Raw genomic sequence first — 24,922 nt, forward strand, 5'->3', positions numbered from 1 at the left:
AAAAATAGACCTAATAAAAAGAAGACAAGGGGGTGTTCACAATTCTTGGCCATTTATTTGATCAACTGAATCATTTGATCTTTTGCTGAATTGACTGAATTATGAATCATCATTTCAATAATTACTAAGAGTCTTTAAGACCTATAAAAACTTTCTCTGCAAAGCGTACATTTGTGACACATGCTGGATAATGTCACTGAAACAGCTGAAAGAGAGTAGGCAGGGTGAGTCAGTCAGATTATATTATTAGACAGGTGCCAAATGTGATGATAAGGGGTGTAAGCGTGAAGGATTTAAATATATATTTTTTAATTTCAGTTGGACTTAAAACTAAAGTAGCAGCCAATCCTCTTGATTACATAAATATATTTTTGACAACAAAACTGAGCGGTAGTGGTACTTTGAGTAAACAGAAGACTGGAAAAGAAAAGTACAAGCTCAAGTCCGTTCACCATTTAGCTTATCCCTTTAAAATAACGTGAAAAGAGTAAACTTCCAACAGTGAAGTCTTCATGTATGATATTTAAACTGGTGCAGTTTCAAACCCTTGTTTGAAACCCTTGTTGAGAAAAGATCTTAAAAGTTTCCTTTTAACCAGTAAGAGGGTTAAATCTTAAAATGTTCGTACTTTAGTTGAGAAGTATGATTGTTTTCCCTCTTAGCAGATCTACCCATACTGACCTTCTCCAGCAGGTGGCATTGCAGTACGCAGGAACGTGCAGCAGTCATTTCTCTACCTGCTGAACGCGGGGATCTTTAACTTCTGTCTTTATCTCGTGTCAGTGATTGAACAACAGCTCGGTCTTTACTTTTCTGTTTTTTATTCAGTCAAACATGTTCATTGAAGCATTCAGTTTACACCAAAGAAATACTCAAAACATTTCAAAGAGTCAACATGAGCCGGACTACTGAAAACAACACGTGGGTCAACAAGTTGTTTAGTTTTTCTTTTACTTATTTTTCCATCATTTGGTGTTGTTGTTTTTCCCGTTCCTCTTTGGCTTGTATGCAAAGATTAAGAGGCAACAACCAGGGGCGTGTCCAGACTTTCCTGGGGTGTCCATTGATTTATAACTACTTACAGTAAAGTATCATTCACATGTTAACTAAACAGACATGGCAGCACCATTAAAATCCCTGTGGCTTAATTTAGTTTTAAATTTAAGGATTTAAAAAACCCAACATAATGTCCAAAGTTACAATTTTACATACTTAAAATAACTGCAGGAAAAGTCCTGCACACTGCAACTCATGGAAATTATTTAGTACCAAAATGTTGCAGATAAATGTATTTTTTCAAGTCTGTCAGTTTGCGACACAGTCCAAATAGAGGGCAACAGTGACTGCCCACTTTTTCGGCGGCTCCGTTTCCGGAAGTAAATTTCCCCTTTCAAATCCTCCCTTGATTTTTCACTGAATTCTTAAATCAAGAGATTGAAGCCTGGAGCCAAGACAACCAGCTACCCCAAAACATATGACTGTAGTTAATTTAATTTGGCGCCAAAACGTCATTAAAAACTGAGAAAAAGGCAAAGGTACAGGACTGTGTACATAATTTTCGTCCGGAGTCCAGGAACTACACATCCCACAATCCATTGCAAATGATATAGTTTCCTCTTAAAAGTAACTTTTGTCGTTGTTTCCCCGCTGGAGCTCAATTAAGTTTTCTAATCTAATCTAATTAATATATCTTGCAGTTTGTATTTTGTGAGTATAGGAAGGTTATTAGTAGCCTACGTTTCGTGTTAGGTGACTAACCAGCTAGCTAACCGGTTGAAACTGTCTGGTTTCGCACATGGCACAGAGAGGCGGGAAACATTGCCATGGAAACAGCAAGCTAAACCAATCAGAGACATCGCTGTGACACTCTATGATCGTAAGTAGAGTAGTTCTTTGCCCCCATATCGTGACTAACTCTTGTTTTTCTTAAAACGAGGTTGATATCATACAAACTTGTGTCTCCTACAAGATCATAAACCATCGTTTCACACTCAGGTAGCTCGTGGTCAGCCTAACTTGGATGGTTATGACATGGCTAAAAATCATGTCCGCTATGAAGAACTTTAATAGGATTTTTACTTCCTATGGCCCTACTTCCTATGGCCCTCCAACAAGACATATAGCTAATTATAGTTCAGGTATTTGGGGTGGCACCCGGGGTGGCCAATCAAATTTTAAGGGGGGGCCTATGCCACCATCCTTCTGGACACGCCCCTGGCAACAACCAGGAAGTATTTCATATTTAACAAACGACCCACGTCTGCTCGACATAGTTTCTAATACAGAATGATCGATCCGTCATCAGTTCAATCAGAAATAAAGAAGCACAGACCAGAAACATCCAACATAATGTCAGGAACTGTACAGATAAATCTCTGGATGACAGTTAACAGGCGCAGATTGAGCCTGTGAAGCTGCTCAGACATCTTCATTATTTTTTTTTAACTCACTGCAGTTTCAGTTACGTGCATGCATATCAAAAGTGCTTCTGACACCATAGTGATTGAACTCTGTGTTTTCATTACCAGCTTTCACCTTCACACACCGGTTTGTCTAACTGGGTCAGCGCCATCTGAAGGTGAAACTGAAAGCAGAGCTCCTGTGAGGCTGGGATGGAGAAACCACCAAAGGGTCCGACTGTGACAGAATACATTACGATCTGAAATGAGGCACAGTCACAGTTTAATTTCATACTGTGAAAAACGAAATTATCTCATTGTCCAAAGTGTTGTCACTTTCTGAGAAGTCAGTGCAGCCGCGGAGGACAGGAAATTGTCGATTAGTAACAGTGTGAGGAGAGAGAGAGAGTCCTGCTGAGAGTGTGACTCCAGAGAGTAACTGTCTCTTATTAGTTTTTGGAGAAGGTGTGAGACCATTTCCCGCTGACGATGAGATCACTGAGAGGTGACAGAGAAAAATTCAGCTTTCCAGACTTATCCTGAAAGTATTAGATAGATTTTTTTAATGTTTTTTACAGATCATAGTACATTTCTTAGTGTGCTTTTATTTTCTTTAGTGACTCTCAAGGTGCCCAACTGATGCACATCAGGCTGCAGACATTTACTTGATGAGATTTTGTTATTCCATTACCGTCAATATTTTATACTGATCAGTTCACGGTGATGATTGTGAAAGCTATGAACAGAAAGGTCATTATTCCCTTTGTTGGGCCAACGTCTTCAAGTAAATGACAAACCTAAATATGTCCACATTTTCTGGGGAATCCCTGCAACCTCCTCAAGGACCCCTCAAGGGTCAACGGACCCCGAGTTGAGAAAGCTTCTGTCCTGCATCAGCTATTTTAGAGTATTGCCTTCCACAAGCTTTTTAAAAAAAAATGCTACTTAGGTTTAATGGAAGCTTCTTAGCATGACACACGTTTTAAAAAACGAACCTGGTGGTTTTAAAAGTCTGTTCCAGGACCTGCAGGAGTCCTTTCAGCTTGAGACCCCCTTCCATAGTCGTCATGACTTCAACATGGACATATCAAATCTTTTGCTCCTGCCAGATATAGTCTTAAGAGACATTGGAAGCTTGTGACTTATTTGGAGGACCACTTAACTTATCAAACGTATTACAAGTTGTGCTTGTGTGAATCTGGTGAGTATAAAACCACCATTCACTGTGTTTAAAGGCCCTGACACACCAAGCAGACGGCAAAGAACTAGTGGAGACAAAGGGTGCCTTTTGCTTTTGCCAAAAAATTGCACTTGAACACACCGCAAAGACTACAGCTGACGGCCAACCACCACGTACATTCTACTCATGCCTGAGAGGAAATAACTCTCCACGCCAGCAGGCGGCGGTAGTCCTTTGTTAGGATACGAGAAGACCATTTTCATGTCTTCATGGATACTACAGCGACATGCTCAAGGGGCTTTCCCGAACCTGTGTCGAGAGCTGGAGATAAATGAAACCTTGGAACATTACTCTCTCCGACCGAAAAAAGGAAGACGGGGGCCGACGGATAGCGATGGAGCGGGACACACCGCAAAAACGAGGGTGACGACCGCTCACCGACGGTCCAATTAGGACCCACGGCTGACGATCTCCTTGATGTGTCAGGGCCTTTAAGCCTCTGTTTTGGTCACCACCAACTCAGGGTTTGTATTTGGAATCCCCCCAGGAGGAGCTGGAAAACGTTGCTGGGGAGAGGGGAAGTCTGGGTTGACTTCCTGTGCCTGCTGCCACCGCCACCCGACCTCTGATAAGCGGAAGAAAATGGATAGATGGATGGAATTCAAAATGTCCTTTTTCAATCCTTTCAGCACAAAACACAAAAAACTGATTAGTTCAATATATTACAATGTGACTTAATTAAAGTGGAAACAGAGCTCTCTTTCTGCTGAGTAAGTAAACAGCTCACTGGTGTGTTGAGACCACAGTTCATGTCAGAATTTAACTATTCCAGAACTCTCATCCAGTTAACTCTGATGAAAAAGTAAATGTCAACGTTAAATCACTGCAAAGTATCACTTCACATGGTGCCTCTGCAGCACAGTCGGTGATTTCATAAAGTCGAGGTTCATCACAATTTGAACAGCGTCATCTTCCTCCGAGCGGCGTGAAATTAAACAGACATGCATATTACAGCGGGCCCCGAGAGAAGCACTTCAATTTCCCCCACAGTGGTCCCCATCTGAAGAAATGATTTAAACGCTGCTCAAATTAGAATCAAATTACGGTCCAGATCTCAGCAGGCCCAGAGGCGGCATGTGGTCAACAGTCGGTATACGGGATGGATATGCTGTCTGCACTTTTTGAACAGAACTGTGTCGGTTCGTCCCACTGTCCTCTGCTCCCGCTGTGGCCGAGAAAACGCTCAAGAGTGAAGAGAAGAAAAACTCATTTTGACACAGAACACACTGTGCATATTGTTTTCACATGCCTCCAAAGACATAAAGAAAAATAAAGACTTTTTTTTTTTTTTTACACACAAGCAGAAACACAGAGTCAGTGACGAGGATAACAAATGCACTTACAGAAATATTTCACTGTAAAATCAAAGTTCTGTGATTACTCCCTCGCCTCCGTGTCAGTTAAAACTCATGTTGGATTGTTACACTTTCTGATACCACACCTAGGGGGAAATCTGGGATTTCTTTTACATATTTTTCATTTAAAGCACAGGATCGCTCCGAGTGATTGCTCCAGCTGGTAGTCTTTAAGAAGACGCAGTGATGGCAGCAAGGCTAGTAGTTGTTTAGTTCTATAAATGTATATTGCTGTAAGGATTATTCAGGGTTTTAGCGTCAGCAATTCAGGGTTAAGTGTCTTGCCCAAGGACACATTGGACATGTAGCTGCAGAAGCTGGGGATTGAACCCCAAACCTTTTGGTTGAGATGACCGACTATGCCAACTGAGCCACAGCCGTGCCGATCAGGCCAATTTGCTCTGAGGATTATTTTGTAGTCATAACAGAACGTCTTGCAATCACCAGCTGAAGCAATCTACTGGAGCAACTCCAAAACTTTTTGTCCCACTTAGAAACTTCCCCCAAAATGTCTCAGAAATGGGGCCAAGACGGCTCCAATTTAACAATCCTGGCTTACTGTTCAATAAAACAGCATTCAATTTGTTCTTAGGTCTGATAATTAGACTGGATTGAGTCTTTGTTTTCACTTTAAAGGGGAGTTGTTGGCTGCAAGTTTTGGATCCGACATCCTTCCACCAGAGGATGAAAAGATGCGTGTCCACTTAAATCACGGTGCACTGAAACTGGGCAGAGAGGAGTCTTTGAGCTGTAAAGTAGATGGAATCATTTCCAATGTTTCGGCGGTGGCCGTTCCCATTTAATTGAGAGTTACGCTGACACAGAGGAGAGCAGGTAAGGACTGAATTTTCATTTCAGAGTTCACGATTGCAGTCCTTCAGGGTCCACATTTGAGTGTGATGAAGTTATTTCCTGGGAAACCATTACCTGGGAAATGAAGAGATTTTCATTTAAGCTCTGCACTCAAGGTTCAAGGTCTCTGTGACTTTGCAAAGGAATTCATATGAAGAGGAAGCTTCACAGAAAACATTCATGATGAGTGTTTACACACAGTTCATAATCTGCCCAGCGACTTTTCTGGACTCTGAGACTTTTCCCACTTTGCATGAATTCCTCTGACAATGTTCAGTCTGTATCATTGTGTGCTGCAGCTAGGGTTTCTTTTCTGACTGGCTGCCGGTGGCCGTGTTGGTGGAGGTGGTGGTTGTGGGGAAGTCTGGGTAGACCAGGAAGCCGGTGAAGGTGATGTACTTGGCGTGGTTGCTGTAGGCCCCGAAGCCGTCTCTCTGGTGCGAGTAGAGCCAGACCGTGTCTCCGGGTTTCAGCGACAGCATCAGGCTCTGACTCTGCAGAGCTTTCTCCCCCACGCTGTCGTCGTATATCATCGCCTGCACCTCCAGGTGGTTCTTCATCAGCTTCACAGACAGCGTCTTCTGCGGCAGCTTGCCCACGTTGAAGGAGAAGTAGTAGGCGCCGGGCACGCGGCAGGTGAACAAACCCTCGGTCACGTTGAAGTCCTCTCCGATGTTGACAAAGGCGGTGTCGAAGCTGACTGGCTGGTGCTGCGGCAGGCCCACCTGGTTGACTCCCACAATGCTTTGGGTGCGTCCAACAGAGAAAGCAGACCTCTGGTCATCCTCCTCATCATCATCCTCATCCTCCTCTTCCTCAGTATGTTGCACCCTCTCCTCCTGTGTGTCTCTTGTTGCAGACACTTCATGCTCTGTGCCCTGGTTATCGTCTGACAGGGGGTTGTTCTCCTGCAGGGGCTGCTGGGAGTTGGAGGCAGGAGGGTGCTGGTGGTGGTGTGTCTGGTAGCCGTAGGTATCAGGGTAGACGAGGTAGCCGTTGAAGGTGGTGTAGTGCCCGGTGTTGCTGTAGAGCGCGTAGCGAGGGTCACCATGGAGGCGGAGCCAGACGGTGTCGCCGAAGTCGAGCTGCAGCATCACGCTCTGACTCTGCACCTGAGGAGGGAAGCAGACTTTAGTAACCCACCTGATCCACACCCCAAGGTCGCTCTCACACCAAAACATAACCCGATCGTCTATACGTCTCACAGGTCCTCATTCAGAGGAACGTGTAGAGTAATCCGCTCTGTTCTGCTTTCATTCACCACAACAACATGAACACACACTCTGAGATAAGACCCGCAAGGCTTCATAATACAGTGTGAGCTCTGACATGACAAAAGACCTCTGTTAACATTTCCCTCGAGGGTGAAATCCATCCTGCAACAGCATTCTGTTATTGTTTAGATAAGAGGCTTATAGACGTCTGTAGTTCAACATTTTGCTGATGTTGAATTGTTGTTCTAATTAGAGGCAACAGTTAGCTTAGCACAAGGACAGGAAGCAGGGGAAAAAAGCTACACTCACTGTCAAGGGTAAATGTCTGTGTCTGAAATTATACACACAATACTTGAAGGAAGATTTAAGGTTGTTGTGTTTTTTTAATGGGATAAATTTAAAATAATGAAAATAAAGGAGAAAAACAATCGGCTGGTTGGAGCTGCAGAAGACAAAACAAAACAAAGACAAACAAATCTCAGAGGTCTCAACCCACCTTTCTCTCCTCTCCGGCGTTTTCCTCGTACACGATGGCCTGCACCTCGTTCCTGTTCTTCATCAGCATCACTGACAGGTCTTTGTGTGGAAACTTTCCCACTGTGAAGGAGAAGTAGTAGGCCCCGGGGATACGACAGCGCAACATGCCAGCTTTGGGGTCAAAATCCCCACCGATGTTGACATACACAGCGTCAAAGGTCACTGTCATCTTGGGCCCGCCCTCCATGCTGTTGGTGCGAGCGACGGAGAACGCCGAACGTAGCTCCACTTCATCCTGCAGACGGGCGAAACCCAAGACACCGCCCTTATGGCTCAGGCACAGCAGGCCAATCAGCACGCTCGCTTGGAGCAGCATTGTATCTGCAGAAACATAAAGAAAAGGGATATGAGCACATTGCTCTATTGAATAAACTAAAACTAGCGTAGTAGGTTCAAAACGCTACATATGAAGTTTTTATTTAAACAAACACCCCCCTATTTTTTTGTAATATTTTATGAGCTATTCTAATTGTAATGACAGATTTTCACATGGTAATATTCACTTTACCCAGGAGATGGCGCTATTATGCCACTGTGGATTCCCAGAGCTACTTTAGCACTTAGTCCTGCACATGCGCAGTTCAGACAATAAACGAGCTGGCATGAGCAAGACGCTAAAAGTTTCTCCTCTTATCATTCCACAGATTTATTTTAGGCTACGCAGTGCTTCCTAGCCTGTGTAACCTTTGCTGCCGGTCCAGATTTCCCCTAGGTCTGGTGCTGGTAACACTAGCTTAAAAAGTCACCTAGCAAGTTGTGTAAAAATCCAAATATAATTGCAATCGGTGGAGTCGCCCCCTGCTGGCCATTTAAAAAGCAGTCTTAAGTACAGTGACCACCAACTTTTCTGCACGGCTGTGGTTCTGGAAGTCAATTTCCCCATTCGCATCCTAGATTGACAATTCAGAAAATCCTTACACCAACAACTTGGAACCAAGACAACCAGCAACCTGAATACTCGTGACTATAAAACATTTGATTCAGCACATAAAACGGAGAAAAGGGGCAAAGACTGTTTACATCTTTTTTTCTGGAAGCGAATGAACTACAAATCCCACAATCCATTGTGATTCCAACAAGACCCAACAAACGATACATTTGTTTCAAATGTTTGAAGGTAAAGCATTGAAGCCCTACACCTAAACAGACAATAGCCGCATAATTTAAGACAGCATGCATTTGCACATCACAAACATTCAACAAATAGGCTTCATGCATAAAACACAAACACAGAATCCCTGTGCTGCTATTCAAGCATATCGCCCTCTGCAGAGGAGGTATTAATGTGTCTTTTATTAGCAGAGACAAGCGCTCTTGTAGTCTCATTGTCCTCCACTAATGAAGCAGCAGGAAGCAGACACACACACACACACATACAGACACACACACACACACAGGTGGAGCTGACAGCGCTCTCACAGTATCCTCGCACAGAAACAGATACCGTGTGCAGAGCTTCAGACCCAGAGGAGGTGCTCAGTGCAGTTTATCGGCCTACATGAGGAGAATATAAGGAGAGAAAATATACGACGCAGCTCGAGCTTCTCCTTTATCACCTCAATAATGAGGTTAAGAAGTGGGTCATGTAAGGCTGCTGCATTTTCTGTTTAGTTTTTCTTCTCATGCAAAAGGCCTCAGCAGTACAGGTAGTCCAGGTATCTACGGTAAACCTCTTCTATGACACTTTACTATAAGGTACAGGAGTAGCAGGAGGGACAACATGCAAACTCCACACAGAGAGGCTCCCGTCAGACGAGGATTAGAACCAGAAACCTCCTCGCTGTGAGGCAACACCACTAACCACTACACCACCGTGCAGCCCATTCAGTAACATTTGTCATTTATTCCACAAAATGTCGCTCAACTCTCAACTCTACTGAACTGTCTAAGTGCCATTAAAGCATGGATGGTAGACAATTGCTTACAACTAAACTCTGATCAAACAGAAGGCCTTATCTCCGTCCCTGAGGCCATTGTTCCCAGTGTTATGAAAAACTTTGTTCCCTATCTGTTCCTATTCTGCGCACTCTATTACATTCCCTTTGATCAGTCTCTGAAACTTTACCATCATATTAATTGTCCGGGTCGCTTTTGTTTTTGTTTGTATTTTGTGGATGTTGTGTCATGTCTATAGTTGTGCAGTGAACAGGTGGCCATATATGGACCGATCAGCTGCTACAGACAGTGAGTGCAGAACAACTAGCTGAATCCCCATCTCCAGGGCTTTCATCCTGATTGTGCCCGCACAAACCGACAGACAGTGTCTGGTGTTTGTTTTTGAGTGGTGCGTATGAGACAGCGGACATCCTCTGTCTGCGGGAGTTTTCAAAGGAAACCTTATTGATGATTGTCCATGACCCGTCCTGTTTTTACCTGTCCAGTCTGAGCTTTGGTCGTGCATCATAAACGATCCAGTCTGACAGTGTGAACACATTTTATACTTTAGTCCAAGGGTCAGCAAATACATTTGCACAAAGGCCAGTTGTTTTTTCTTGACAGACACTTTGGGGGGCCGGACTTTAAAATAATGTTTGTACATTATCCTGAAAGCCATCAAGCCTGATGTGAGAAAGTTGGTGTCAGAAGGGAAATGTAATTTATCCCCTTTACCTAATGTAAGTATTTCAGCCTTGTGATTTAATGTTTTTGTTTTTTGTTTAATCACCCAATATAATTTGTATTCTGAGGGCTGGATGGGAAGCTTTGGGGGACTAAATGTGGCCAGCATGCCTCCAGTTGATGATCACTTCTTTTGTCCTTTCCTGGTTTACTTTGTCACTTCTCTGTCTCTCATTTGATGCTTTACTTTCTTCCTTTGTTTCCTTCCCTTCCTTTGTGACTGTGAGCCTCGCCCTTATTGTGTCTGCTTGTGTTTTCACCTATTTGCTGGAACTTCTTGGTTTGATTTCTTTTGGATATACCTCAAACATCTCATGGACTCTGCTACGATGGTAATTCTTTATACCCACTTTTGTTCATTTTAAAAATGTCACAGTCTGCCCTTCAGTCTTCTTCCTTTGTGAGATAAAAAAACAATATGCTAAACCCGAGAAACCTAAAACAAATCATCTCCCTGTCTCCCTTTCCCCCCTCCAAGGTATTAAACATACATTCGATTTGGTAGACTCATGTTTGTTTGTTCCAGCCATAAAATGTACATTTTTCATTTTGTTTGTGGAGACGGTTTGAAAACATCCCTGGAAATCCTGCTTATGTTGTTTTGGAACAGTTTTTGGCAAAGAGGACATCCATGTGTGTCAGACTCATCACTTTATTTACAGAACTGGTATGAATCAGTGCTCGTCGTGCCGTGTTTCATTCTGACAGCCTCCTCTTCACTCTGCAGGAAGGATTTCATCATCACTGAAAGTAGAAATGTGTTTAGATGCTGAAGATGTGAAATGTGCTGCTTTTTTTTTTTTACGGCTTCTCTCTGCTTTCACAGTCTCAGCGCGTCATCGCCTGAGCCTTGAAGTTATTTACAGTTGAAAACTGAATGCTCCTCTTGTATGTTTGTACCGAATTGACCTCTTTAAATGGAAACTAATTATAGCGCTTAATTGTACTTAAGGCACTGAGGCAGGACGGATCGTTTTTGTCTGATTACTCGTCCCGCTGCAGCAGAGGGAGAAATCCATTCTGTGAGAGCAAACAGTGCTGCACTATTTACTCTCTGCAAATAGTACAACTCAGCCTTAATGAGAGTGAATTCACATTTTAACTGTATAGCCTAAAACAATAAGAGCCTCATTGACGGTGCATCAGTGAGGCTTGTTGGTGTAATGGCAGCTCGCACGGTGGAATAATGTTTGTTTGTGTGTGTGATGGCAGCCCGTTTCTTTTTACCCGACAGACTGAACTCCTCAGAGAGTCGGTGTGACGCTTCAGGTTCAAACAGAAACCAAAGAATAGATCAAACAAACCTCTTCCATAATGAGCACCCATGGGAGAAAAGCACCGAGAGACGCAACAGAACACAGCCGAGTAGAAAAGACTTCAGCAGAATTAATCCAGGCACGTAGCACCGGTACACATGGTTTGCATTTTTGTCGCTTTTACTAGATCTTGTTTTTCAGTATGCACACAATTTTAAATGGTTATATTCACACTCATAGCAATCATTTCATCACGCTTGCTTTAGTTCTGATGGTTTAAGCAGAAATTGTCTGTGTCAAGGCGTATAAAGGTTTCAGGGTTCAGATCTTTAGAGCTCCGCTCCGCCGAGCTGAGTGCAGCACAAGGTCTTACTTGCCGTTCTCAAGCACAGCTCTGAATTTAAAAAATGTTCAACTTGGGCGCAGCGCTCAGTGACGTTACCTCCGAGCGTCTAATAGGAGGGAAGATCATATCACAACAAACAGTTTTCCCACTTTCCTGAGCTCTAGTTTACTCACCTTCCGGGACATTGAAGAGAAATGTCTGGTTTGAAAAGAAATGTCCAACAGTTTGGGCGTACCAGGTGAGTTTAAAACAGCAGCAGAAATGTGTGTTCTGGTTGTGAAACGGTCGTTATAAAGCCGACAGCCTAAACTCTCTCAAGTCCTGTCTTCCCCTGAGGATTTCATGAACACTCAGCCTCTCCTTCTGTGCTGCTTCTGTCCTCCTCAGCAGTAGAAAGATCAGAGCTTTCTACTGAATAAAGGACCGATACAAACATAATGTGCATCCAACAAGTAGGCTAGCTATCTTCCCGACTAATGTTTCGGTCACCTAGCAACATGCAGCGTTGCTTTTCGCTCGTGTCCCCTCCCCTTCTGCTCTGCGACCTATACTCCTTAGTGAGTGCAGCACACACCGCGTCCTCTCTGAAAGGCCCTTATTGGATTTTAGCAACCTCGTTTTGTTGGTTACCAAAGAGCCTCTTTCTTTTATGTCCAGTGAATTGTTTCTTTTCTTTTCCGTGATTGAGGTATCAGATAGATTCATGAAGACAAACCCTCAACTCTGTTGTTGCTCTTCAAATGCAGATTTCTACTGAGAAAGTAAACGCGCACTTTGCTGCAGACTGTTGTGGTTCGTGGAACAAACAGAGTTTGCAGAGAGACAGAGTTTGATCCTGCAGATCTCTGACACATGAACGACTCATACGTCACCAGTGTTTCAGAGAGGGTTAGCTTCTTAAACAGCTTGATCGACCGGACGACCAGATGCATGATTAATCATCCTGTAGTGTTCAAGACATCCTCCAATGTGTTGGCATATTTCAGTCTAGCTCCGCTCGGAGGACTGACTGACTGACTGACTGGCTGACTGACTGACGCCTCTTGATCTTCACTGAGAGGAGTAAAGACTACAAGAGAAAAAGAGAGCAGTGATGGCTTCTGAAGAAAAGTTTTCAAGACGCCTGAGGAGTTTTTCTTTTAAACTAACATAACTTCATGAAAATTTTAATAATCACCCCATCAAATGTTTTCTGCACAGTATGACAGCAGTGTCAATATCGGCTTTTCAGAAAAGAAACATCCTTAAAGGAAATCCTCAGGAAATCAGTGAACGACTCATTATTCCTAAAAACAAACCGCATTGACAGACGGCTAAAAATCATAAAAAACATATTTTCTGTTCTCATTACGTTTGTTTCATCTATTTCATTTTGTTTCCTTCCAACTCAAAACTGGAGTATGAAACACTATCATCCTGGAAGACGAAGGCTCGCACGCTTCAGTGAGCCTGGCTGCGGTGTTATCAGGTGGACTCTGATCTTAAGGGAGGTCAGCCAAGGAGAAGTGGTCTCAGGCGAGCAGTCACTGTCTGCACGGCCCGATGACTCCCCACAGCTCTGCCGAGTGAAGCCCGATGTAACAGTGAAGTGCTGCTTGTGTGTGTGCTTTCCTTTTTATTTCACCACACATGACGTGAAGGGTGGACGTCTGGTTCAGCGCTTGACGGGCAAAACACAAAGCAGTCCAGTATCCGTTTTATGAGTCTGTAACCTGCGATTCATGTATTGTGGTGATGCAGGAAATGGTTTGTGGGTGGAAAATAAAAGGTCCGGGCGATAGATGGATGTGAAGCATGTATTAATCTAGGGTTCGGATGCTGTCACAGGCCTGCTTTGTTTGTTTTTCTATCATCTGTTTACAAAAACTGGCCACAAATTTAAAGGGAACATTTTCTATTTTTAACCTGGTTTATTTCCTATAACTGTTACCATCAGCTCCATTCACAAAGAACCAGTATATGGACCTTGTGTGAATTATGAATTGACCTCCAACATCTCTGTTTTGCCTGATTTATATATCAGGGCTTCACATATGATTTGCTTCCTATTGTAAGCTATATTCTCAGTTTACTTAAATAGGCTTTCATAATATTACTTGAGGGCCTGATGAGAAAAATATCCTTACTGCAAACTGCCATGGATGTCTTCCATCTTTACATTTCTTTAGGTTTCTATGAGCTTGCCCTTTTGAGTTTCCCTCCAAATGCTGTGACAAATACACAACCCTTGCAAATTACAATGTTGCTTTTCTTCTTATTGCAAATTGGCCCAAATTGGTGGGTTCCTCTACAGTAATGGACTTTATGCTTTTATAGCACTAGTCTTCTGACTCAAAGTGCTTTTACATGGCAGGTCACACCTAAATTGCGCTTTGAAGTGTCCATCATTTTTAACCAATCCCAATCATACACATTCATACAATGAAGCAGTGAGAGAAATTTGGGGTTCAGTGTCTTGTCCAAGGTCACATTTGTCATGTGGCTAAAGTCAAAAATGTCTTGAAGTGTTTTGCAGTTCACCTTGGTATGATTCCAGGTTCCCCAAAATGTCTGCAACAACTGAAGTAACTCCAAAGTTAGATCTTCTTCTGGAGCTACAACCGGGTTGACTAATTACCTGACTGAAGTTTTGAAATAATTGATATGAAATGTAATCCTGAGAGTTGCTGAATCCTTGAATGTGCACCGTCTTGTCTGGCAAAAAGATTAAAAAGTAAGCAAGCTGGTGTACTCTACTCTTTTCCTCATGAAGAAGAATGCTCTGATCTAACTCCACGTCAGGGTAATTATTTCAGCCATCACACACTGTCATGTGATCTGCAGCATCTACACCATCTCTGTGGCAGTGTTTGATATTTGGGCTCAGTCTGTTTAGGCTTAAAGGATTGATGTAGAAGAAGACAGCGGCTGCAGGGAGAGACTGAAGGACGCTGCCTGAAACACCATCACTTATTTGTGTGCGTTTTTTTTTTTAAAGCCAGCAGATACCTGTCAGCTCCACGCCTATTGCCTCCAAAAGGTCAGCGTATTTTAAAATTTCAAAAGCAGCCTTGTGTTTGGATTGCCCTTCATGCATTTTTAACAGTGGAATTTTAAGTCTCCCAAAAACTCAAGGATTAGTACCAGTATTTCTCGACGCCTGAAGCTGCATCTGACTTTAAATTTAAGTAAGAATGCAAAAGTTTGGAAAAAGTAGACCACATTTGCATATGAGCGTGGCCGTGTTTGCGATCCACACATCCTCAAAGACGAGCTGAACTCGGGCATCTTCATGACTCTACAGACCTCATCTTTAAACAGCTCTTGTTGTATCGCCCTTAAAACCGAATTAAGCGCCACCTCGCAGTATCGGCTGCATCTGTGCCTCCACTCCGTCTCTAACTCAGGTTGTGGCTCTTCCCTTTGTCTAAAAATAGAAAAAAGAAGTGAGGATGACTTTTTCCCTGGAGACAGATCAATAACTGATGATTGAGACGGGGATGAAAGGAGGGACAGGAGGAGGGGAGAGTTGATGGAAGAAAAGACGCAGACGAGGGAGATGATAGGAGAGAGAAAGGCTGCACAAATGTGGATTAAGAATAGAACGTTAATATGTGGGAAGTTGTTTGGCAGCGTTAGTGTTATTTCTGTGTGTATGTGGGACTGGGCTTTGAGGAAAGCGTGTTTGTGTGTGTCCGTGTGGCCGATATAACTTTGCTGTGTGGGTGGTAATGTGTGTGTTTGTGCTGTCATTTCTGCAGAGGTTGCTGTTTGAAGAAATATGTATGACATAAAAGAAAACTTTGTGCAAAAATGGGCTTGCATGTATGACGCAATTTTGTTTGTTTCCTTACTTAAATTGTGAAGTTAAATGTCTCTTTGCTGTGTAGAAGAATTGGGGTATCTGTCCCATGAATCATTTGTGTGCTCATGTATGTGTTTGGTGTGGTCATGCATGAGCCATTTGTGGTCCTGCACATGAGTGTGTGTGTTCATGTTTCTGTGTGTGTGTGAGGGAGTCTCTCCTCCATGCTGGGCCATCTGCTCTCCCTGATAACAAACACATGAGCCCCTCAGACTGAAGCTAAACAACCACTCTCACAGAGGATTACTACTTTATACTTTACCTTAGAACCTGTTTAAATGCTTTTATATATTTCCTCCTGTGGCAGCGCTCACAGAAATTCCATCATGTAAATGTCTCAAAAGGCTGTTAAACCTTTAGGGTACCATTTTTTCCCCTCAAAGTTAGAGTGAGATTGGAAACATGGTATTATTCCAATGTGAAGTTTTATGATTATATCCACATTTTAATGAACATATTTATAGTTTCACTGAACCTAGGGACCTTATGTATGCTGTTGGTATAAATAATTAATTACTGGTAGTATAAATCAAAAGCCTGAGCACAATGTATCGATTCTTTGCACGACTGTACAAAATTTGATATCACAAAATCTACCATGATTGTTTTTGAATTTAGAGGACTGAGATATCGTACAGCGTGTCCTAACAGCATGCAAGCGGCAGACTGCATCTGTTCGATATATACGTACTTCTCCGTTCTCTGAATTCCAGTTTCAACTTGTTAACAGTATGACATCTTACGCTTTTTTTTTTGAAGGTGGAGGATCAGAAGTGTGGTACTTTTAGTTTTGAGCGAAATAGTTATGCTCCGGTCCAGAGCTCAATATTTCAATCAGAGTTGCGGGTATTAGTAATGTACAACTGTCTCCACTTTGCAAAACAAGCAAACAAACTATGTCGGGTGAAAAAAGCAAAAGGAAGTGAAGAAAATCTTTCTGAAGAACACGCCAAGCACCTTGTCGCTTATTCATCATACATGTGTACGGGAGTGACAGAAAGGAAAATACAAACAGAGTGAGGTAAAAAAGAGTGCTTTGTATATATCACTGCAGTGCACATGGGCTGTTAAGACACAGTAATGGGAAACAATGGAACCAAGCTGGTTTGGTAGCAGGCGCGCTCGCGTTTCATGCCATTAGGACCCGATGTGTAAATTTGAGTGTCATCTGCATAGAGGAGAAAGAATGCCATGTTTTCTAACAGTCACTGCCATTCTACTTAATTTTAAGAGTATAACATGCAACTTATGATGAATATTATCTGTTTAGGCAGCATGCTGTTTATGGTACCCCACTATGGAAATGTGTACATGCATTAAAAATCCAGATACAGACATACTCCATCTTCCCTCTGATGGTCTTGTTTGCGTTTTTGTGTCAAATACGGGCATCAGTTTCATTAGCAGCTAAAACTCCTCACAGGACCTTTAACAATTCCTTCAGCTCATAAACTCTAAGGCTGGGTCATCTATTTAACATTTATTTGAACATGTGTTTATCGATAGCTACAATAGCTGTTGACTTTGCCGCAAATAGTGAGAACAGAAGACTGATATTTTTCCATCAACTTTTCCAGCTGGTGCTGCACAGATTGACAAGCTAGTAACTGCAGGTTGCTCTAAAATACAGGTATCACTCTCCAAAACCACACGGTTCAATTTCTATTGTAAGCTCTCTGTTGAAGCCGAGTGTTATCAGTTCTCAGAGGGGCTGTTTTCACTTTCAGCATGATCCAAGCGTAAATCCATCTGCAACCTCCCGCTCTCTCTCTCTCCATCTTGGTCGGTCTCGTACCCCCCACCTCTCTCTCTCTCTCTCTCTCATTAGATCAAAGCCACACAGAGGACTATTGTTTCGTAGTATAGTCGAGCACGGCTGCACAGGAACCAAATTAACAAAGAAACACTCATGCATGGGGGCACACACAATCACACAAACACACACACACACACACACACACACACACACACACACACCCACATTCACACACTATTTATCTTTCTCTATGCTTCTTAATTTACATAAAACAAGGAGATTACAGCTTTATATGACACTAACTTTTTTATGTGTAAATTGATAATCGTATTTATGTATTCTGTAAAGCTGTGCAGTGACAAAGATATTCTATTCTTATATTGCAAATATTTCCAATTACACAGTAGCATTGATTAAAAGCTGAAAACTGTCATTTTAGCTTTGGACTGTATTGTTGCGTCCGCCTTCTTGGATATGATGTAAACCACTGTCTGGCAGGGAAATAGATAGATAGATAGGAATTTTGTTAATCCCTTGGGAAGGTTCCCTCAGGAAATCCAGATTCCAGCAGCAGGTAGCACCAAAGTATATAAGTTAAATTACTCACATGTGAAAGGGGAACTCAGGATTATCAGGGGTAGGATGTCCTGCATTTTTTCCAAACTACACGTGAAAGGGGCTTTATATTTTCTATCGAATCACCATTATTTAAAGATTCTGTTCATGCATAAGAAATGCTTAACAATGTGGTGAGTAGTCCTCTAGATGTTCCAGTGTTTCAGATTTACCTAACAGGCCGGAGGGCTCTGGCACTGGGTACCTCCTAACAGACGGATTCTACAGGATCTGTATGCACGGCTCATCGTCTTCACCGGGGTTTTGATTTCTGAAGCTTAAACGCAGCTATGAGCAGCTGGACTCCCTAGTTCACAAGACCACATGAGAACTACAAGATCACGCGGAAATAAAGACAACAATGTGCAATCAGCAATTTACTTTGTTTTTCCAAGGTTGTTCTGCAGTTCATTTGATGCCTGTTTTGATGTAATGTTGATAACATTATAGGAAATACGAGCTGGAGTCAGTACATTTTCAATTGATGGCTCCAACAGAAAGGGACTTGGCACATATCTGTGCTGGAGCAAAGAGTAGTGGCGCTTCTGGCAGACAGAATGAGGCCCACACTGTTCATATAAGCAAACTGGCAGTAAAGCCCCTCCTACTTTTCCAGCCCTCTTACATGATGAACATAAAGTGGCATTGACGCCGCACAAACATGAGATTTATATTAATCGTCTAATTTGTTGCCCCTGATTATTTTATACAGTTTCTATATAAATGTTGCCATCAGAAATGCAAAATACACTTTATTTCACTTTAGTTTAAATCAAACTTATGGAGTTGTCATGACCACATATATGATTGATCGTCCATCACTCCTGGGACTTTCTCCAGGCTCAAAAACATGTTCTGAGGACATACATCAGGGGATGAAATATCTTGTCCTTTATGAGCTCAGACAAACACCCATTGTGAAGCTCCAGCTCAGGGCCAAACCCACGCTCATCTCCCAACAACAAAGGGGGGTGGGGGGGAGAGGTGGATGTTGCTGCTGCTCTCTCCTCTCACTCCGCCATGTGAGAGAAATCGCCTCTGAAAATGACTTTAGTGAGAATATCAGCACTGAGATTCAGCGGGCACACAGACGCCAGATCAGAGAGACAGCAGGTCCAAATCCTCTGCTTCTGGACCCTGATGAGGATATAATCACTGCCTCTGACACTTTGTCTTAAGCAGCATGAAAGCTTATCAAACAATGTGAATAAGACACAGCAGGAGGTGCTGGAGGCGATGGAAACTGACTGTTGTTCTTATTCATGACAATAGCTTTCATATCTCCCCGAGCTGTGTAATGTCATCAACAAGAATTTTAATGAAGATTCAAGGAACATGTGTCCTCTTAGCTGTCAACAGCTTTAAAATTATATTCGAGGGAGTCATTCTGTGATGAAGTAGGCTATCCGACATGTTTTAAAAACTTGTTTTCAGAAAGAATGGCAGTGAGGTTTTCAGTGTGGTGAAATGCTGAATTTAAGCTCCGGATCACAGCCATAATGTCGGAATAGTTCAGCCCTTTTTAACAACTCATCTCCTAAAAGATGTTCAATCAGGTGTTTTCTTTAAAGGGGACATATTATGAAAAATCCACTTTGACAGTGTTTTTGAACATTTGTTTGGGTAACCTGAGTGTCTACCAACTAACAAAATGTGATTGCATTTAAAGAGACACACACACCAAAATGGAGCGTTCTGAGAGAGCTGGTTTACAGCGACGGGAGAAGGTGAGATATTAAATCGGAAAGGTTGCACGCCAACATATTCAAAGGTTGGATGTACCTCATCGTGTGTGTGTGTGTGTGTGTGTGTGTGTGTGTGTGTGTGTGTGTGTGTGTGTGTGTGTGTTTGTCCTCTTTCTCAGTAGAGGCACACAGACACAAAAGGAAAGATCTAGTCTGAGTTATTAAACGATCCCTGATGGTTTGGATCTTCATGGATTAAATAATACAAATCAAAAGCCCATAACATTTTGGGGCTTGTGTGATAATCAATTTGACAAAGCTGCTGAGGACGATTGTATCATGATCAGTCAGGTATCACACCACAGTGCAGTTAATTTCTGTCCGTGATTTAATCGATTATAATTTATGTTTTATTTTGGCAGCCCGCTGAAGGAAGAAGTCGAGTGAATCTGCTGAATCTCCCCGTGGGTTTAAAGGGTTTTATGCCGAGTTTCGGCTCATTGTTCAGCTGTCCGACCCACTTCAGTCTTCTGCTTCCCTTTCACTCATCCCGTGGGGTCGTTTTATGACTTGAGCAGGCAGCTGTCTTCAGACAGACTCAGTGTGAGACTATCTGGAGAGGAAAGTGGGGCATTTAACAGCTAAAGAGCCAGATATTTCCCTTCGGAGCTGGTGGGGACTAAAAACAAAGATAAAAGAGCAAATATTTGTCTTACATCTTGACGTGTAGATGGGGAACTGTTAGCTAACAAATGGACCATAATAACTTGAAAGATGATAGTATATCAACACGGTCCCTCCTGAGGATTTTTCAAAAGCAATGATGGCAACCGCACGCTATGCAACTATTGCAATACTGGAGGTCTGTTTTATATAAAGGGCTATTTCGGTTGTCAACAAACAAACATAAAGTATCTGACAGAAAAACTTGGGCAACAATTTTAACTATAATCATTTTCTGGAGGTTTAAATTGCTGCATGTGGTCAAATTGACCCCAAGGATAAAAGATGTACATTTGTAGGTAACAGTAGGGCCCACATCTTGGTATGGAGGGGGTGGGGGAGACAGCTCTCTCCGATGTTTTGAACGTGGACTGCCGTACCAATTTTAATCGCTGGGTGTCAGAGTTACATATTGGTCCTTTAATCATTTTTCTTTTTTTAAAGATTTATTTTGAGGCTTTGTGTGCCTTTAATGAAGAAATAGGACAGTGGGTAGAGTTGGAAATCAGGGAGAGAGTAAGGTATGACATGCGGGAAAGGAGCCACAGGTGGGATTTGAACCTGGGCCGCCAGCTTGGAGGACCATAGCCTCCATACACGGGCGCTCGCACTAACCACTGCACCACCAGAGCCCCGGTCCTTTAATTGATTTTTTTGTTAAACGTCTGCCCTTCCTGCACGTTGGTCTTCTGTCTGCCTGATTTTGGCCTCTGCTGGTTTCTGGATTGGATCCGCTCGTAACTGTCTTGAGTTATGCTTGCTTGTTTCTCTCAGTTCTGCACCAACCCCGTTTTAAAAATGTAGTTTTAAAAGCAATAATGTAGGTATTAGGCGGGCATAAAAAGTACTACAGTTCCTACAGGGTTCCTGAGATTTTCGCTGAAATCCCCTGACGTGAAAAGCACAACCGAACTCCTCACACCAAGCTGTTTCATTTTAGGTCAAATGTTCTAAAATACAGAACAAAAACACTGTGCGCTGCATTTTCAATCCGTTGTGTTCCTCCCCTGAGCATCCTACCACTACATTGGTTTGTGATCATGTTATTTTCTCCGAAATGCATTTCAGCAATTTCTCGTCTGACCTCGATCCGTATTATGCAGCAAAACTGAAACTGTTGTGATAGCAACAGTAATGAAAGAGAGAGGCAACCGCGACTGTGAGTGAAAAAAAAAAAAGTGTTCATCTGTCTCTTGTGCGGTGGATCTCTCCCTGCGTGACTATACTGAATATTCTTGCAAATGGTGCAGGTGATGTTTTTTAAACTTTAAAACGATGAGCAAACACTTCAAGAAATAAGCTGCATTCCTTTTTCTTGTTAACTTTGGTCCTGTTTTCTTTGACTGAAATATCTCAACAACTCCTGGATGGATCACAATGATATTTGGTACCAACATTAAGAGTCATGAGTGAATGAAGCAAACTGACTTTAGTAATCCTCCACTTGTAACCAGGACCTGATTCTTGACGGCGATCCTCGAGTCTGTTGGGCCCCTGCACCCAACGCTCTTCCTCTTTCTTTTTTTTTATGTCGAGACAGATAATTTCTCTTAAATTTTCTTCAGTGACTTTCAGGAGTAATACATGACATGCTAAGCAGGGCAATGAGATTGAGTGCCCCGTAGTAAGATGGGGCCTCATTAGGGAGGTTTCCTACTCTCGTTGCAAAATGTGCACATTTTGAGATACTGCTGTGGTTTAGAGCTTGTTAACTCTCAGGGTTGACAAACTCCATACAGTTTTATTGCCTGCCTTGCCTGTTGAAAAGCAGCGTCTCTGTCTTTTGGTCACTATGTAAAGCTCATGTCCATGGCTGGTGGTTACAAAATAGATCAACTGTATCCAGACGATAACAACAACTGGGGATATCCCCCGGTGAGTATATAGCTAGCTACATTTCTAGGGCTGCAGCAATCGCTGTCCACCATTTTTTTCTTCTCTAATCTATCACGTTACAAAGAGGAGGCCATGTCAAAGAGACATTCTTGCTCCTTCCACAACTCTCCTCCTTTTCCAAGTGGACATGCTTACTAGTTTGCAACTTCCTGTTTGCTGCTAGTGAGGCCGATCCTGTTGGTTGTTGACAACAGTCATGTCATTGACTAAACACAATTTGCATATGACAAGACAAAAGACCTGCATTGATATTGAACATGTTTGTTTTTTTGTAACTCCAAGACAAGAAAAACACAAACTTAAAACCAGGATTAAGTTTGACACCAAACGACCAAGATCACGGGAGCGTGGTGAAACTCTACCAACACTGTCGCGATTTTATTCCAACTACTGAAATTTGTCCCTGACTTTGAAAAGGCTTGAAACGTTGTTAGATATAAGAACAGAACAAAGCGTAACCAAACAGCTACTAGTCTGGAGCTGAATCTCACTTAAAGCAACATCATTCACCACAGACTGGATGAAAAAGTCGATTAAGTTCAGTACACTGTCGGACACATATAGTAAGCACACAACCCCCCCCCCCCACCCCCCCCGAGCAGACTTCAGTGGCCTTTCACATCTACCGAGCGCTGCGGTTTGGAAAGAATAGAAATCAATATTTTCTTTACCTGGATCCTTCAGTCAGCTGGGTGACTGATTCCTCAGAAACCTTCCAGCGCTTATTAGAAAAACACACTTCTTTCTCTCGCTTCCTTCAGTCCATTTGATACAAAACACAGACGACGCTATTTTCTTACATCTTCATGAGAAGGCCGTGCAGTTCTCAAGAAGGTTTCCACAATGATCGATAATGCTGCTGCTTTCTCATGAAGGTTGGAGGGTGAATCTGTTTTTTTTTCTGCAGCCCTCTGAGTCGAACTCCTACAGTACCTGCTGGGAGGGCGAAATCAAAGCGCAGGCTTCTGAGGGGAAGGTGGATATAAAAGTTCACACCTCTGGCTGGGAGTCAATATCAAAACGTGCACTTTAAAGGAGGACGGACATCAAAGTGTTCAGCCTATTGTTACTGTTATAGCCATTATCAGGATGTGTGGACTTAAGAGGGGAAATAAAAGTCTCTGAAATCAAAGGGGGATCCTGAATAATTAAGCTCTCAGGTATGGATGGAGAAAGGATTTCTAATATAGAGAACAGTCTTTTGAGTGCACTGACTTTGGGATTGCACATTTCATATAATCTGGCAGGTGTAAACCCAGAGGAGTCTGGGCAGGAGATGTGACAGCGAGCCCCTGGAGTCCTTCCTAAAATATCTTTCTGTGGCCTCAAATTTTTTTATCTATAAAAAAATAAATAAAAAAAGCTTTTACTCCACACTACACTCAGATTTTTCAGGCTAGCTTTTGGGATATGCAGACGAGAACCTTTTTCAGAGACAAAGCAGTTTTAAGTGGGACAAACTGAAAAGGAGAGGATTTAAATTTGTTTTGCGTTTCATGTGCTGACAGAAATTCTGCCCATGAATATAGATTTTGAAGGGATGACTGGGATTTCAGTCAAGAAACTGTTTTGCATGAAATCAGTGGTTAAATTTTCCGTTTACATGTTACTACAAACGCATTAGAGAACATAGATTCAGATGAACAGAACACACATTGTTTCCATTTTGAAGTTACTGTCCAGGGATCAGATGCATTTCAATTGAGCTCTTTTGTAACTTACTTTACAATCTGATGATCACCCACCCACACAACACACACACACACACACACACACACACACACACTGGTATCAGCAGAGCTACTATCAGGATCAATCTGTTGTTCCGTGTCGTGCTCAGACAACCTGCTGAGCTAAAACACAGCTGTCAGGGTAAAAAGAGGAGGTTTGTTTTCTACAATAATGGACAAAACTACAGAGTCGTACTGGGACCAGGTATGTGACAGAAACACAGAGAAGGGGGAGATACGGTTTATATAATTGTTGTTTGGAGTTTCAGTGTTAGAAAAGCAAAAATGCCTTGAATTAAGTCAAACTTTACACATTAGTGTAAAAATAAATGGGAGGAGGAAGATTTTATATTGTAATTTTGACTTCCTTTGTAAAACTCAAAACAAAAAAGTCTTCTACTTTTATTTCTTATTCACATGCAAGCTCTAAGTTTCTAAGTTTCACATTGATTTCATTGATACCATTTTCAATATTCCTTATTTTTTACTCCTTTTTCTGAACACACTGGTTTTATAACCATTCCACCTTCTGACCTCTCAGTCAGGTTTTTTTTTTAGCCCTGCATAGATCGTAGAGGATTAAGTAATACATAATGTTTTCTGATTCAAAATCAGTCTTGGTCTCGTCCCAGAATCTGAAGCATTTTTACTTGGTGGATTCCAGATCTCTCGCTCCATGTCCTATTGTTTACGGTGAGAAGGCAGACTCAGAGGGCAGAACAAACACCTAGCTGTGGGAGTGTCACCCACCTGGGGGAGGGGTTACTGCCCTTTGTGATGTCATGAAGGGAAAATCTCCAAACGGCCTGTTTGAGCACACATTTTCTGAAAAGTGGAGCAGGGAAAAGACGGAGA

At 42.4% G+C, this 24,922-nt stretch overlaps 1 protein-coding gene across 2 annotated transcripts in view; it reads right to left on the reverse strand.

Moving 5' to 3' along the window:
• Positions 1 to 804: 804 nt before the first annotated feature.
• c1qtnf4 (C1q and TNF related 4) overlaps positions 805 to 24,922 on the reverse strand; it is a 36,285-nt gene continuing 12,167 nt past the window's right edge. The window contains exons 1-3 of one of the 2 annotated variants that reach the window (XM_065952621.1): positions 23,009 to 23,227; positions 7,557 to 7,918; positions 805 to 6,958 (exon numbers count right to left, since the gene is read on the reverse strand). In XM_065952621.1, the coding sequence (XP_065808693.1) occupies positions 6,146 to 6,958; positions 7,557 to 7,913 (1,170 nt within the window). In that variant the 5' untranslated portion in view covers positions 7,914 to 7,918; positions 23,009 to 23,227 and the 3' untranslated portion in view covers positions 805 to 6,145. Of the gene's footprint in view, positions 6,959 to 7,556; positions 7,919 to 23,008; positions 23,228 to 24,922 lie in introns of those variants that run through there. The other variant, XM_020640184.2, reaches the window with a different exon arrangement.

Source organism: Labrus bergylta, chromosome 3 (assembly GCF_963930695.1).
Source record: "Labrus bergylta chromosome 3, fLabBer1.1, whole genome shotgun sequence".
Lineage (NCBI taxonomy): Eukaryota > Metazoa > Chordata > Actinopteri > Labriformes > Labridae > Labrus > Labrus bergylta.